We start from the raw sequence: 15359 nt of genomic DNA, 5'->3' as shown, positions 1-15359 counted from the left end.
AAACACATATCAACAGTGTCATAGTGTTCATCGCGTTTCCGGGGGCACGGGTGGCCCAGTCGTCTAAGGCGCCGCGATTCGCTGTGCAGAGTTGCGTCCCTTGGACACGCCAGAAACCTATGATTGTGGGTTCGAATCCCGGTTCGCCCCGATTATGTTTCTAAGTTTGTCAGCACCATACCCGTGCTCGTGGGTTTCACCGAAGTGGTAAACGTCTTAGACCTGCATTACTTCGGGCTTTCCTCCCACATTAAGCTGACACGCCGTGATATGACTGGAATATTGTTAAAAGCGGCGTTAAACCTAACTCACTCACTCACTCATCGCGTTTCCTGTGTCGCGGAAACACGTTACATAAAACATAATTATAAAACACCCACATATGAGTAACTGCATGATTGCAGATTGTTCCAAGTCGAGTTCGATGTTGGTAAATTTATGAACATGTCCGTCACGTTTCATGTCACTACCGACCCGTGAAGATTCCGGGGTAGAATAGGTCTTCAGCAACCCATGCTTGCTGTACAAGGCGACTATGTTGTAAGAGGAGACTAACGGGATCGGGTGGTCAGGCTCGCTGACTTGGTTGATGCATGTCATTGAACCCAATTGCGTGGATCGATGCTCATGATGTCAATCACTGGATTGTCTGGTCCAGACTTAATTATTAACAGACCGCCGTCATATAGCTTGAATATTGCTGAGTGCGGCGATAAACAACAAACAAACAAACAACAAACAAACACTACCGAACTCTTAAAACCCTCTCCTGTAACAGTACTTCCTTAAAAAAATTCCACGCGTATCAATGCATGAATTAGTCCCTCACCCCCCCCCCCCCCCCCCCCCCTTCCCAAAAGACCAAATCGACAACCCACGCCAACCACGTGCACCTAACGAGCCAAATGAATAACGCATGCGCCAAACACGCATCTGTCCAAGCACGTGGGATATTTAAACGTTCACATCTTGAAATTAATTCAATGGTTCATAATGTGATACTAAAAAAATACTTTAAATAGCATACTTCTTTCTTTACACACATATATATATATGTAAGAAGTTTCGAACGACACAAAGAGGGTCGGAATACAAAAAGATGGCCATTAATAACAACACGCCTAAACCTTCGAGGGTGTCTTGATGCTTGAAACGTTACGGAAATGACTGGGGAGAGTGATAAGGGTCATGTGCTGTGCCGCTCACAAGCCTGTCTCCACCAATCGTGTCATGAACGCGTGTTTACATAGATATGTGAAGCAAACGACATAACAGCTCACTTTCAGTGTAACTTTAACAGGCGAGAACGCCTCAAGCGGGTTCAACACTGGTAAGTCCAATTGATTTTTTTTCGCTTATACTGAATATAATTTTAGCATTCATTAGCTTTGACACCTTTGGACATTTTTTCATAAATATTCCTTTTTTTGTTTTCGGTATTACGATAGTGACCGCGCGATTGTAATATTACTTTGTGTTGGCGCTCCGGTCTGTGAGTTTTTCTGATATGTGGTTAAATATTATTTACTTTCTAAACGATAAGAACAATATCGGTTAATATGCATATTACATGTTATTCCCGAAACAATACAGGGAGACAATGCGACGGCAGCCAGACTAGATTAATTTAGACGTAATAGTACACTCGTTGGCATCTTATTTTTAACATAGCTAGCTATCTGATGCTTGATATTGTTACACGCGTTAAAGACGACTTCGTGTGCATAGTTGATATAATTTACTAGTATATTAATTATTATATTAATACATAAGTTTACACATATTATATTAATATATAAGTTTACACACAAAAAAGGTTTTAACAATTCAAATTTTCATTTCAAATACCATGTGGTTTTGCAAATAATATAATATTTTTAATGAACATATTTCACATCGAGACCTTGGAAATGTGCCAAGGTGATGTCTAGTGTATGTAAATGGTTTCACCGCCTTGTCAACTTGTATAATTAGTGTCATTTCACACCCGATTGTATTAATAGACTAAGCTTCATGTTGACGAGGTGCGTGCTCCCGCATGAAGGAGAAATATCGTTGATCGTGCACCATAAAATCCTATTGTCTCTTCGCTTACCGCTCTTCGAAATCCCGACGGGCAGGATAGGTCCCCAGTACCACATGCTTATCGTAAGGGCTGATTAATGGGGATCGGGTGGTCACATTGTGTGACCTGGTTGATTGTATACCATCGTACCGGATGGAGCAGATCGATGTTCATACTTTCAACCACTGGTTTGTCTGGCCAGATTGTTTGAATTTGAAGGCAGATGCGTTATAGCTGGAATATTTAATGACTACCATACAATATCATTAACACGCGTTAGAATTTAATTGGTAAAACTATTTTTCTGAGCAAGAGTAATGTTTTTTATTCATTATTTTTTATCTGTAAGAATTTCCCTTTTCAACACTCATATTTTTAACTCTCAGATTTCACAAATTACATACATAACGTTTCTGTAACCGAAAGATTACGAGTAGGAACAAATTAGCGTTATCGGTGAATTCCACAAGTTGACAGCGGTCACCACTTGGCGTCAACAATTGTGCATTGAGTGCAGTGGTACGAGTCGTATCAAATTTCGCGCCAGAGCACGTCCGGATTTCTCCGTGTTGATCGTGCCTTGCGTGCTGTTGTTGATTTCAAGATGCTGATTTCCTGTCATTCAAATGTCATTCCCGCTTTTATAGTGAACTCACATGCTGAAGGTGCAAATTAACATTGCATACTTGATTTAAAGCATGTACGTCAATCCTAACAAGCATGGATGTATATGTTACAGATATATCACCTGAAAATTATTGAATTTAGACCAAACAGACAGATAGCTGATAAAATGAACGATGGCCCTAAGACCACGTTTTAACCCCTGTAAACTAATGTAATCAGCTCTTCCGCCCAACATGGGATCGTCGGGTCCTAAAGAGTTAATGTAAGACGTCACAAGGTCACGAGCAATTACATGACTGTTAGCTTCTGAGGTTTGGGGGCCTGATTTTTTTTAATATGACAATAGTTTTCATTTATAACAAAACTCTAAGTATAATCCACATTGAACAAGTGGTCTGACATTGTAAAATATACAGGTATCGAAATGAGAAAAAATATTGTGACATGCGATCCTTTTGGTATTCATTTCGATCAGTGAAGATGTAGATGTAGATGTAGATGTAGATGTAGATGTAGATGAAAAATATAGAGATATAACCATTTTTTTTTTTATTATTCAATTTGCACACGCAACACATTTAATTTGAGTTTTGGAAATCCCTTAATATGTTGTGCATATTTTATCTAAAAGCGCAACGAACCCGGTTAGCCATTAAATTACCTCAAAACTGGGTGATCACTCTTAAACCAGCGGGCGGTCGGGTAGCCTAGTGGTTAAAGCGTTCGCTCGTCACGCCGAAGACCCGGGTTCGATTCCCGAAATGGGTACAATGTGTGAAGCCCATTTCTGGTGTCCCCCGCCGTGATATTGCTGGAATATTGCAAAAAGCGGCGTAAAACCATACTCACTCACTCACTCACTCACTCACTTAAACCAGACCAACGGGCCAGATCCCAATTCCCTAATGTAAGCATGTTTTCAAAGACACGTGGAGAGCCGGGTTAGCCGGATTGGTCTTCAGCGACCCATGCTTGTCGTCAGAGGCGACTAACGGGATCCGGTGGTTTTGGCTTGCTGACTTGGTTGATGCATGTCATCGTATCCTAAATGCGTAGGTCGATGCTCGTGATGTTTATCACTGCATTGTCTGGCCCAGATTCGATTATTTACAGACCGCCGTCATATAGCTGGAATGTTGCTGAGTGCACAAGACAAACAAACAACATGCAAACAAAGCCTTATTAAAAACATTTTTCTTATATTAAACATTGATTAAAGTTCGTGAACTTTCAAAAGTTTTTTTTGTAAGAGAAAAATCGATTTTCCTTCTGTCCCTCTCATATCTTTAATATCGGTACTCCGCTTGTTTCGAACCACGGATAACACGATATACTTTTAATGGAACGACTGACATCGAGATGACGTCGTTAAAGTTTGGAACATAACTGTTAATCACTGTTCCCACAACCGCCGTTCTTGATGTTTGAGAACAGATAGATGACCCCGTTTGATCATCCGTACCTTGGGGAATCATACAATTTCATATTAAAGATAAAGCTAGATTCAATTTCACAAGCGAGATGTAATTGTTCAATTATCACCCGGACTCATCTCTCCCATAGGATTGAAACCTTAGACCTGGAAACATGTATGGGTTAATCATCATTTGATACCTTGCAACTATATTGAATATCAAATCACCGGGGCCATTGTGGCCGTGTCGTCTTATATAAGGTGCCGCCATTCGCTGAGCAGAGTAATCTCCCCTGGGTGTGCCAGCAACCTGTTATCGTGGGTTCAAATCCCAGATTAGCGTTAATTATGTTTCTTGGTTTGTCAGCGCCATACTCGTGGGTTTCACCAAAGTGGTAAACATCTGAAACCGGCATCACATCTGGCCTTCATCCCACATTATGTATTGTTCAAAGCGGCGTTAAAGACAACTCACTCACTGACAACCCGTGAATATCCGGGGCCGAATAGGTCTTCAGCAACCCATGCTTGCCGTTATTGACTGGATTGTCTGGTGCAGACTCGATTATGTTACATACCGACGTGATATTGCTTGAATATTGTTTAATGCGGCGTTGAACAACAACAAAAAAGAAAAAAAAGAAGAAGAAAAACAGCACCCTAAGATCGTTTGTTCGAATCCCAGAAAAGCGTTTATTATGTTTCTTGGTTTGTCAACACCATACTTGTGGGTTTCACCAAAGTGGTAAACATCTGAGACCTGCATCACGTCTGATCTTCATCCCACATTAAGTATTGTTCAAAGCGGGGTTAACCCCAACTCACTCACCCACTCATAAGTCATTAAATATCAAACGAGAACTTTGAAGGAGCACTTGAGTTCATGAATCTCTTGAAGTATGGCGCAACAGTGAAAGTTAATTAACAGGAGCGGGTGGTCAGGCTCGCTGACCTGGTTGAAGCACGTCATCGTATCCCAATTGCGTGGATCGATGCTCATGATGTCAATCACTGGAATGTCTGGTCCAGACTCGATTATTTACAGACCGCCGTCATATAGCTTGAATATTGCTGAGCGCGGCGTTAAACAACAAACAAACAAAAAAGAATGAATGGCTAGTTATTTCATTTAGCAATAACACAGTTTCATTAGAGCGCAGGGCACGTTGGAATAGAACCAGGGCCTTCGGTGCGACGCGTGCATGCTTGCATCTGTTCTAACGATCGTTTCTAATATTTTGTGAAATCCTGATATTCCTGTGGTTAGTACAGGTTATAGAACAATATCACGGTGTATCGTTGCAGCTCTAGTCACTTGGTATTCATATTTCAAAGGTCAGCACGTGCGCGATGAGTGACACATTGTCTGTTACACAAGTTCAATACGTACCACGGAGTTCATCGTCCTCAACAATACACAATAGTACTACAATCACACTGGGGTTGGGGGTTGGGGGTTGGTGGTTGGTCTTATGACTATATCATGTTTTGCCCACATAGATGTAACATATTTTCATGAACCGGGGCCCCCTTTCCTATAATGAATAACAAGTCTCTAAATATTGTTAAAAATCATTATTATATATACATTTTTTTAAAAATGAACTGTGTCATTTTTTTACACAGACACACACACGCACGCACGCACGCACGCACGCACACACACACACATCCTATAGTTTTGTGATAATTTTTTGGCGACCCCCTCTTTCGCTGTAATTTTCTTTCTTGACCCCAATCTCACCTCCACCACCACCCCCCAATAATAAATGACAAGTCCCTCAGGTTAAAAGAAACTATATTAATTGTAAGATAAGACAAGAGGGATGTCGTTTCCTTCATCCTTGCAGTAACACATGCAATACACGTGTGTATCCGCGTACACATACTCCCAAGTTAGATAAGAGATCGGAAACTGCGATTGTCCAGTCATGGTCAGTACTGGCCATGGTCCACTTAGAGGCCTGTATCCGGATATCTTATAGCTTGTGATAATGGTATGCCTCTTGAAATTGGAAGTCACGTGATCTGGACTTTGTGCGGGACGTTGGGCGGTGTCCTTTGGCGCATATTTAGTACACTGTATGTATCATTTAAAGAATTTTTTTTAATATTTGCCGATTTCCTATATATTAGTTTATTTTCCCTGCGTATTTTATTATCAGCTTACCAAAATCGATATATTGCTTCTTTCTGATAGGTGTCTGATGAACGTTTTTTGGTTTGGTTTGTTGTTTAACGCCGCACTCAGCAATATTCCAGCTATATGACGGCGGTCTGTGAATAATCAAGTCGGGACCAGACAATCCAGTGATTGATATCATGAGCATCGATCCATGCAATCGGGAACGATGACATGCATCAACCAAGTCAGCGAGCCTGACCACCCGATCCCGTTAGTCGCCTCTTACGACAAGCATAGTCACCTTTTACGGCAAGCATGGGTTGCTGAAGACCTGTTCTACCCCGGAATCTTCACGGTAGATATTAATATTCAGACATTTAATCATCATGGAATATCAAGAGGAGAGTGAGCGAGTAGGGTTTAACGACTAGTTTAACGAATAGTATTTCACAGTTACATCACAGTGTGTCAGCTTTGCATTAAAGCCTGGTAATAATAGTCACGTGTGTATCTGGTGAGGACTGGTATGGTGCTGACCCCGTGAAGTTCCTGGTTAGATTTGGTCTCCAGAAACCCACGCTTGTCGTAAGAGGCGACTAACGGGATCGGGTGGCTTGGTTGATGCATGTCATCGTACCCCAATTGCGTAGATCGATGATCATGATATCAATCACTAGATTTTTCTGGTCCAGATAGTTACAGACCACCGCCATACAGCTGGAATATTGCTGATTCAGGTGTAAAACAAATAAACTAATAAAATATTTAAATCACAGTCGCAGCACCCGTGGGGGTTCCGGGTTAAATTGGTGACCTAGGCTTATTGTCAAAATCGAGTAAATGAATCGGGCGGTCAGGCCCGGCGACTTGGTGTCATCGTATCCCGGCCCATGGGGCGATGTTCATAATATAATCCAAAAGCTTGTCCGGCTGAGATTCTATTGTTTACAGGACGCTGTCATACAATTGAAATATTACTGAAACAAAAAACAAACACGACCACCCGGAGAGCTACATCTATGTACCATTAACTGTGAATACTTGCAATACGACTGCGGCACAACACAATATTCACGCACACACTTTTCCTAAACCAGTAACACCACGCTCTCAAATAAAAAAATCTTGTGGGTAATAAAACATTAGCTAATAAAGAGATAAAACGTAAACGAAAGTGACAAGTGAGAAATTTCTTCTCTTTTAATAACAACATGTCTATCAGCAATGTTACGTAAGGGTTCCAGTACGGGAATTTCAAGCTGTCAGAACTATCATTACAAGGAAAGATTGCACGGAACGTATGTGTAAGACGCACTGTGGAGGCAATTACTAAATTCCTCTACCAGCTGTCGTTTTTCAGAAAAGCAATTAACGCGCTCATTTACAAGCTGTCAAAATTCGACAGAAATATACATCAAAGTGACCGTAACAGACATTACAACGACGGTCTTTCGACTTCTTAAAATGAGATGCTTTTTCCTGCTTGTTTGGATAATTTAAAACAAATCACTCACATCCTTCAAAGTGATAAAAAATGACAATGCATAAATCAGATGTTGTTTGCAGTTGAGAGATATATGCTACGGTTTGATATTGTAAAATATGGGATATAAAACAATATCTTCTTTGCCGAAGATATCCTTTAATATGAAAATGGGGTATGTTTGTAGTCTATGTTTTATCCCGTTAATGCCGAACTAATAGCAGAGTAATCACATGTACCATCTTTAATGCATTTTTGTATGATTCGGTCCGGGGATCGAACCATGGACCTTCCGCTTACCAAACAAACGCTCTATCCAGCTGACCACGGAATTTGTCAAAGATATGTAGACTTTCGTCAAAATAGTCATCCGGATAGTTTAGTTTCTGGACTAATAAGGTTCCCATTAAACGGATCCCATCGTATATGATTCGGTGATCAATGATCACTTCGGTCCCCAAAATAGTTCCATATTTGTACCTACACATATATAGAATAAAATACTCAATACATTTGTAAAGAACATCCTAATTGTTTTGCTCTTTCGGGACAGAATAACGTTCATCACATTCCTGACCTGAAATGTGTTTTCCGTGTCAAGAAAATATGCGTGTTATTGCTCCTAGATCTTAAGATTATCGGAGTCGTGCCATACCACATATTGTCGAAATAGTGGGCCACTTATCATCATTTCTGATAGAGTTTCATCTGTTGATCTCATATCCTCCCCATAAAAAACCTCACAAACAAATGAATTCAATCCCGATTAAGTTACATCTACAAAAGTCTACAGTCACAAAGATTCAATTATCTCTGTTTTCATTCTCAAATGCAGCATCACCCAACACGCATTAAGTCCTATAAAAATTCCACACTCAAAATCTACACAGAATCACTTTGAGGAAGTAACTCTCTGTCCCCCAGAACAAAAGCGATTTAAAACCTAAACATTATCGGCATTTTATTGGCCTTTACCTTGTCGTCGACAATATACGAGCGATAGAACGATTAAACTATCACAGAAAACGTTATAAAAACAAACTCTAACCTTTTATAATGAACCAACGCTAGAAGAGAGACACTTTTGTTTTTCATATAAGCAACCCATGTGTTTTTCTTTCTCTTGTTCTCTATCTAGGATTTTATCGCGACGGCTAAAGGATTAAATTACAGTCGGGGTTGTAGGTTTATCGCTTACGAGTCGGAACAGGCTTGGTAATTAAACTTGTTCCGCCCATTATAAATTGTTTTAAAACATCTTGTTCTCCCATGAGGGTTTTTTACTTCACATGAAACATCAGCTTCATTGATAATTGTCGTGTGTGTATTCCCTTGACGAATTAGAGATGCTTAGGCCGAAGTCTAACAGTATATAACTCTTTGAGTAAAAAGGTCAATGAGTTTTAATGCATACAAGAAAAAAGACAAAAAAAATGATTTGTAAAACACATGGTAATTTAGCGTTTACTTTGGAATAGTCCGGATTGGAACATATCCGTATAAGCAAAACGATGTCATGAATTTCGAAGTCCTGTTCTTTGCTCGCTAAACCTAATTGTCCGGAATGTGGAGTTTCCGGATCAACTGATTTTAATTTAACATACAACAAACCCCGTTAAACCGGAAGGTACAGCAGAAAGAGACGCGATCCAGAAAAAAACATGATTCCAAATTAAAAGGTTTTACATAATATATTCTACGTATTGTTCCGAAAGCGGTATTTATTAAGGTCAAACGAGGTTTCAGTGTATCTCACTCTAACAGATGCTAACCGCCGCTTGATAATTTCCCGTCTTGTCAATATATCCTCATGATAATATTTATTGCACTGACATTAAATATAGATAACATATACATCTATATGTATACACGAGTTGATATTATACCAACTGTCTGTGTTGTTAAGTATTATATAGGGACACCTGGGTAGAATAGGTCTTCAGCAATCCATGCTTGCAGTAAAAGGCGACTATGCCTGTGGTAAGAGGTGACTAACGGGATCGGCTGGTCAGGTTCGCTAATTTGGTTGATGCATGTCATCGTATCCCAATTGCATGGATCGATGCTCATGATGTCAATCACTGGATTGTCTGGTCCAGACTCGATTATTTACAGACCGTCGTCATAAAGCTGATACATTGCTGAGTGTACTTTATGATTTATCGCGCAGCTATCTTACATAATGCAAAATTTTCTGAGTTCGTTTTTTTGTCGTACAACGTTAATAGCGTCTTGCGCATCTAACATGAAGCAAAGTTACAATGAAACTGTATACCTATGTGCCTTCAAAATCTGTTTTTATTTAAAACGAAACAGACATTTTCTTTGGCTTACAGAAATGGCGCCACGCATTTAAACTCCAAGTACGAGTAGGTTGAGGCGAGGCGGAAACGTGTGGTCCGGAATGTGGTTAAGATGGTTGAACTCGACCTGTTTCTATGCTTGGCTGTGCGACTATGCTTGTTTACTTACAGAGAGGAAGGATTTGTCAGACGGGTAAACACTTCCCATCTTGAGCAATTTCAAACTGACGAGAGTTCAACGTCTTCCACTTGCTTGAAGTTAAATTTTCCACCTGAAATTAGTTGATAGGAGGATATTAACATTGGTTCGATTTTTTTATTCGTATAATTAATTAAATCCTCAATAATATTCATTTATGTATTGATTAACCTGTTCTTAAACTTCTTCCGATATATCTACATGGACTATTTCTTTTATTTGCCATTTCTTGTTAATTCAAGTTATCGTTCTAGTAACTCTGAATCGAACTTCCCTTCGAGTAGACGCTAAAGTAGTCCGTACTTGTCCTAAGAGGCAGTTATATTGTGATGGAGTGGACACAATGGCTAGTAAGTGTGGCTATAGGTATCTGACCCCATTTCACAGCGGTCACTTGACCGGTCGTTGCTCAAGCCATTGAAATGTCTTTTTCTCAGTGACGTTCTCAATTGCCGTGAAGAGATGTATAGGTCCATGTACTCCTTATCCTGTCCGCCACATGTGGGCGCCATTGCATTATTGCGTGATGGTGGGTTAGTCACAGACGTACACTTACATATATCCTCAGTATGTATTACTTGAAATAATTCGAGCTATGGTTCATACAGTCGAAAATCATCCGGGGTAGAATAGGTCTTCAGCAACCCATGCTTGCCGTAAAAGGCGACTATGCTTGTCGCAAGTGGCGACTAACGGGGTCGTGTGGTCAGGCTCGCTGACTTGGTTGAAGCATGTCATCGTATTCCAATTGCGTGGATCGATGCTCATGATGTCAATCACTGGATTGTCAGGTTCAGACTCGATTATTTACAGATATATTCATGTAGCTGGAACATATTTACATATTCATGTAGCTGGAATATTGCTGAGTGCGGCGTTAAACAACAAACAAACAAACTCCACAGCAGTCAGCAATATCAATGTCATGGCAGCCTGAACATGATGGGCTCAGTGAGGAAACAAGTGGTTGATAGCATGAGCAACGATGACACAACGATAAGTACGATGACATACAAATCAGCCAGGCTACGTATTGTCACGATCCGCTTTCGATATGATCAACTCTTACCACTTCATGGGTTAATCGGGACCAGTGTGCATGTACTCATAAATTCATGGCATCGTTATTTTGGTAACGCGGAGTGTACGGGTACGAAACTCTATCAGACCCAGAAAAAAAGCTTTTAAAAATGAACAAGACAGTTACGTCAAACCGTTCGGCCACGAACAATGGCGGATGACGGACAGGTATGATCCTATTAGAAACCACTTAACGCACAGTTAGTATAGAGACACAAGATATATGGATTTCAATTTCTGCATTGAATTTCGTTGGACGAAACGGTTCCCTACTTCTGAATAAATAATTCACGTGATGAAGGAGCAAGAAGTAGCGAGACATTGCGTACAAAGTGTCTAGAGGTTGAAATCCACGTACCACGTGTCTCTATGAACTACCAATTTCTAATTATCTATGAACTACCAATTTCTAATTACCTATAAAATATATAAGACGTCAGCGCCAGAGAACATTCAGTCTCAATTATCTGCCGAAACAGATTCCAAAACAGTAGCATGTAGATATTGTAAGTTTAAATTACGGTATTTTAAAATTAGATGCCACATTTATTTCTAATCGATGTTTTCGTTAGGTATAGAAACATTGCATCGCCAGCCTCAAGATTGCATCTTATGTTGAACCGAAGCATCCAGACTAACGTGTAGTCTATGAAATCTTATATTACACAAAGCACTTCTCTCCTCTACAATTAAAACAAATAATATTCCCGATGCCGATGTGGAATAGAGTTTGCTGTAGCGGGATTATAATGTATGTCGGGATTATTTTTTATTTTTTTAAATGGTTTTGTTTTCATAAAATAAATATATTCACTGTGCGGTACTTCGAAGCATCTTGCATGACTATATACTAAGAACACCATCGCTGTCTGGATGAAGATGTATTCATCCCTGGATGACACAGTTTACTCTGTAAATAACTTCATTAAATTGCTCCGCTAGACAGATCTTGGATGACATACAATCTCGCCATTTTAACCTCCTCTATTGTTTCTATTTACAGAGAACCAAGAGGGCCATAACGCTGCAGACGAAGCCTTTCCAGTCAAGATCACAACGACCTTGTTGAAGATGTCGGGGGAGAATACGACGTTAATGACGGTGGAAAATGTCGAGGTTGATGGAACTGATACATTCAGTCCTTTACTGCTTAGTCCGGATACGTCGAATCTGTTGTTAAACTCGAATACTGTGACGTCAGAACGACTCTTTGTGACGTCATTGCCAGAAAATATGACGCAATCTTTCGAAATATTCGACAACATCACAGATATTGACTATGGACGTTACCTACAGAGTCTAAATGACAGCTTCGCTAGACTTATGCTGCCAGCAATAAGCTACCTCTCAGTTTTAATGGTCTTTGGAATCATAGGAAACATTCTGGTTCTGTACATCTATGTCAGGAAGTTGAAACACAACACCACGAGAAGCTTTGTCCTAGCTTTGGCGTCTTTCGACCTCCTCGGTTGCACCGTCGCCATTCCAGGGGAGATAATCGACCTAATGCACAACTACACATTCGGGTCTTACATCGCCTGTAATCTTTTGAGAACAGTTAATTCCTTTTCCTCATTCGCTTCCGGGTTCACCTTGTTCGTGGTGGCGGTCGACAGGTATAAAATGATTTGTAATCCACTCGGGAATCAAATCTCGACCAGATCGGCCAATTTGGTCCTCCTCGGATGCTGCCTTGTGTCAATAGGGTTATCTGCCCCTGCTGCTCTTCTTTACGGTAGCAGAGCAGTACCAACCGGCTACTCGTGGGTAAATGGGTCGGATTGTTCAACAAAGGACAGATTCATCGGGACGCTATTTCCTCTCATATACAACGGCGTACAGTTCTTGTTCTTCGTCATCGGCGCGCTAGGCCTAATGTCTTTATATTCCCACATCGGCAGACGGATATGGCGGCACCGGAGGTTCAAGGTCACGGGGCAGGCTCCATCCTCCTTTTTCATCCGCTGCAGCGACTCAGGGTCCGAGACCAGTCCAGCGACTGACGACTGTCACGCGACAGGGTTCATCTCCCCTTCCGGTCACGTCCCCAATGACGTACCACGTGACCGGAAACAAAACGGAACCAGAAAACCACCGAGGAAGCTCATCGTGAAGACGCGAAAATGTTCCAGCGTGTCGGGCATGAGCGGCCCGTCTTCACCGGAATCACTGTCACCCGAATCACCAACATTTCTAGTCAAACCGGAAGTGAACCGTAAAGTGTCACGTGATCAGAATTCGACCACTCGCAAGGTGTCAATGCGCAGAGGAACACTCGATCGACGTCAATCTGTTTTACCCAACTTGTCGAAGCGAGAAACAAACGCGCTTCGTACGACGCTCATGCTGTTCCTAATCACCCTAATCTTCATTCTCAGCTTTCTCCCCCACTTGGTTCTGATGACAATAAAGGCTTTGGATTCGAAATCTTTGAGCGGAAGTGGTGACCTTGCCGAAGTAGCTTTTAACATTGGACTTCGGTCGTACTTCATTAACAGTGTGGCTAATCCTATTGTGTACAGTCTGTGTTGTCAAAAGTTCAGATCTGAACTCGTCAAGATATCCAAGTGTGCCTGCGACAGAAAATAAACATTTTAAACATGTTGACGACATTTCCGAATGAATCATTCAGATTCCTTCACACACACACACAGGGACATTTATTTATTATAATGACACAGTTTATGTTTTTATGTGAATTTTGTATGTTGTATAGATATGTAGACTATTCGTGTTGAGCAATGTGATATTCCATTGTACAGTGAAACCTCGTTGACTCGAGAAGATAGTTCGTGTTATCCGTAGTTCGAGACAAATTTGATGCTGATATGACACCTTAGCGCAGTTAAGAATTTTGTTAGAGTCGACATATTTCAGCGGCCATGGCTTTATAACATATATTTCTATTCTCTGATAGAAAGAACCAACAGAATTATGTTCGACACACAGTTTGGTTCTGGACATCTGGTGAGCAAATGTTAAATCGCCCCCCTCCCCCCTCCCCCCTTCCCCCCTCCTCCGAATGTCAAATGGTCGGTTCCTTTCGAGCTTTTCGAAGCATTGAAGGAAGTTAGCAATCTTAATAGGATACAGGGATCGGTTTCAAAATTTAACTTTATTCCAAATTTGTGAACAAAGGTTCTTATAAATGTTATTTTTTTAAAACTAAGTAAACGCTTAATGTAAACGCTCAGAGAAGATTTTATAGTGTACGTAAGAGTTAACGAGGCTTAACTGTTTATATACGTATATAAGTGTGTGTTTGTAATTTCATTCTCTCTCTCTTTCTATCTCCTGACATATCACAAATCAAGGACTTATTTTTGTAATCTCTCTCTCTCTCTCAAATCATGTCTCAGAGTAAGAACTTATAAGTGTTGTAATTTTAATCTCTCTCTCTCTCTCTCTCTCTCTCTCTCTCTCTCTCTCTCTCTCTCTCTCTCTCTCTCTCTCTCTCTCTCTCTCTCTCTCTCTCTCTCTCTCTCTCTATAGGACTTATAGACACAAAGAAGCCGACATACAGCCTTGGTAATAGATAACTCTACTTCCAGAATCAACACATTCAAGTTATTTGTCAGACTTAAACCATGTTATGGTTGATATATAATTTATCTATTATTCATAATGACAAAATGTTGCGTCAGTTTTATTTGCACAACATGTACGAATTCCTCAGTCAGCATCGGCTGCAACATCAACAGTGTGACGTCATAATGGTGTCACATGTTTTTGTAGATTTGTCATAGTCAGAGTTTCCCCTGAAGGTGTGGTATGACGTTCCCTTTTACAAACAGATCCACCACATTCAGGTTCAATCCCTCACATGGGTACAATGTGTGAAACACATTTCTGGAGTCCGTCGCCAAGTTATTGCTGGACTATGCTAAAAGCGGCGTAAACGCCTACTCCCTCACTTGTATGTGTAGAAATCAACGCGACAACACAGACATTCAATAACACACTAGAGGAAAAACGTGAATCTTCATATGTGCTTATCTATGCATACATAATGTACACTAACGTAACTCAGATACAATATGTACTGGTGTTTGGTTCTCTGGAT

At 40.6% G+C, this 15359-nt stretch overlaps 1 protein-coding gene across 1 annotated transcript; it reads left to right on the top strand.

Annotated features, from left to right (window-relative positions):
- Positions 1–1242: 1242 nt before the first annotated feature.
- Positions 1243–14762, top strand: LOC139458967 (orexin/Hypocretin receptor type 1-like). Its single transcript, XM_071240408.1, has 2 exons — positions 1243–1330; positions 12300–14762. Exon 2 carries the CDS (start codon positions 12368–12370, stop codon positions 13883–13885), a length of 1518 nt encoding a protein of 505 aa, XP_071096509.1. The 5' UTR covers positions 1243–1330; positions 12300–12367; the 3' UTR covers positions 13886–14762.
- Positions 14763–15359: the final 597 nt, after the last annotated feature.

Source organism: Haliotis cracherodii, unplaced genomic scaffold (genome assembly GCF_022045235.1).
Source record: "Haliotis cracherodii isolate W230 unplaced genomic scaffold, xgHalCrac1.p SCAF_13, whole genome shotgun sequence".
Classification (NCBI taxonomy): Eukaryota; Metazoa; Mollusca; class Gastropoda; order Lepetellida; family Haliotidae; genus Haliotis; species Haliotis cracherodii.
This window is presented reverse-complemented; position numbering and strand designations above follow the sequence as displayed.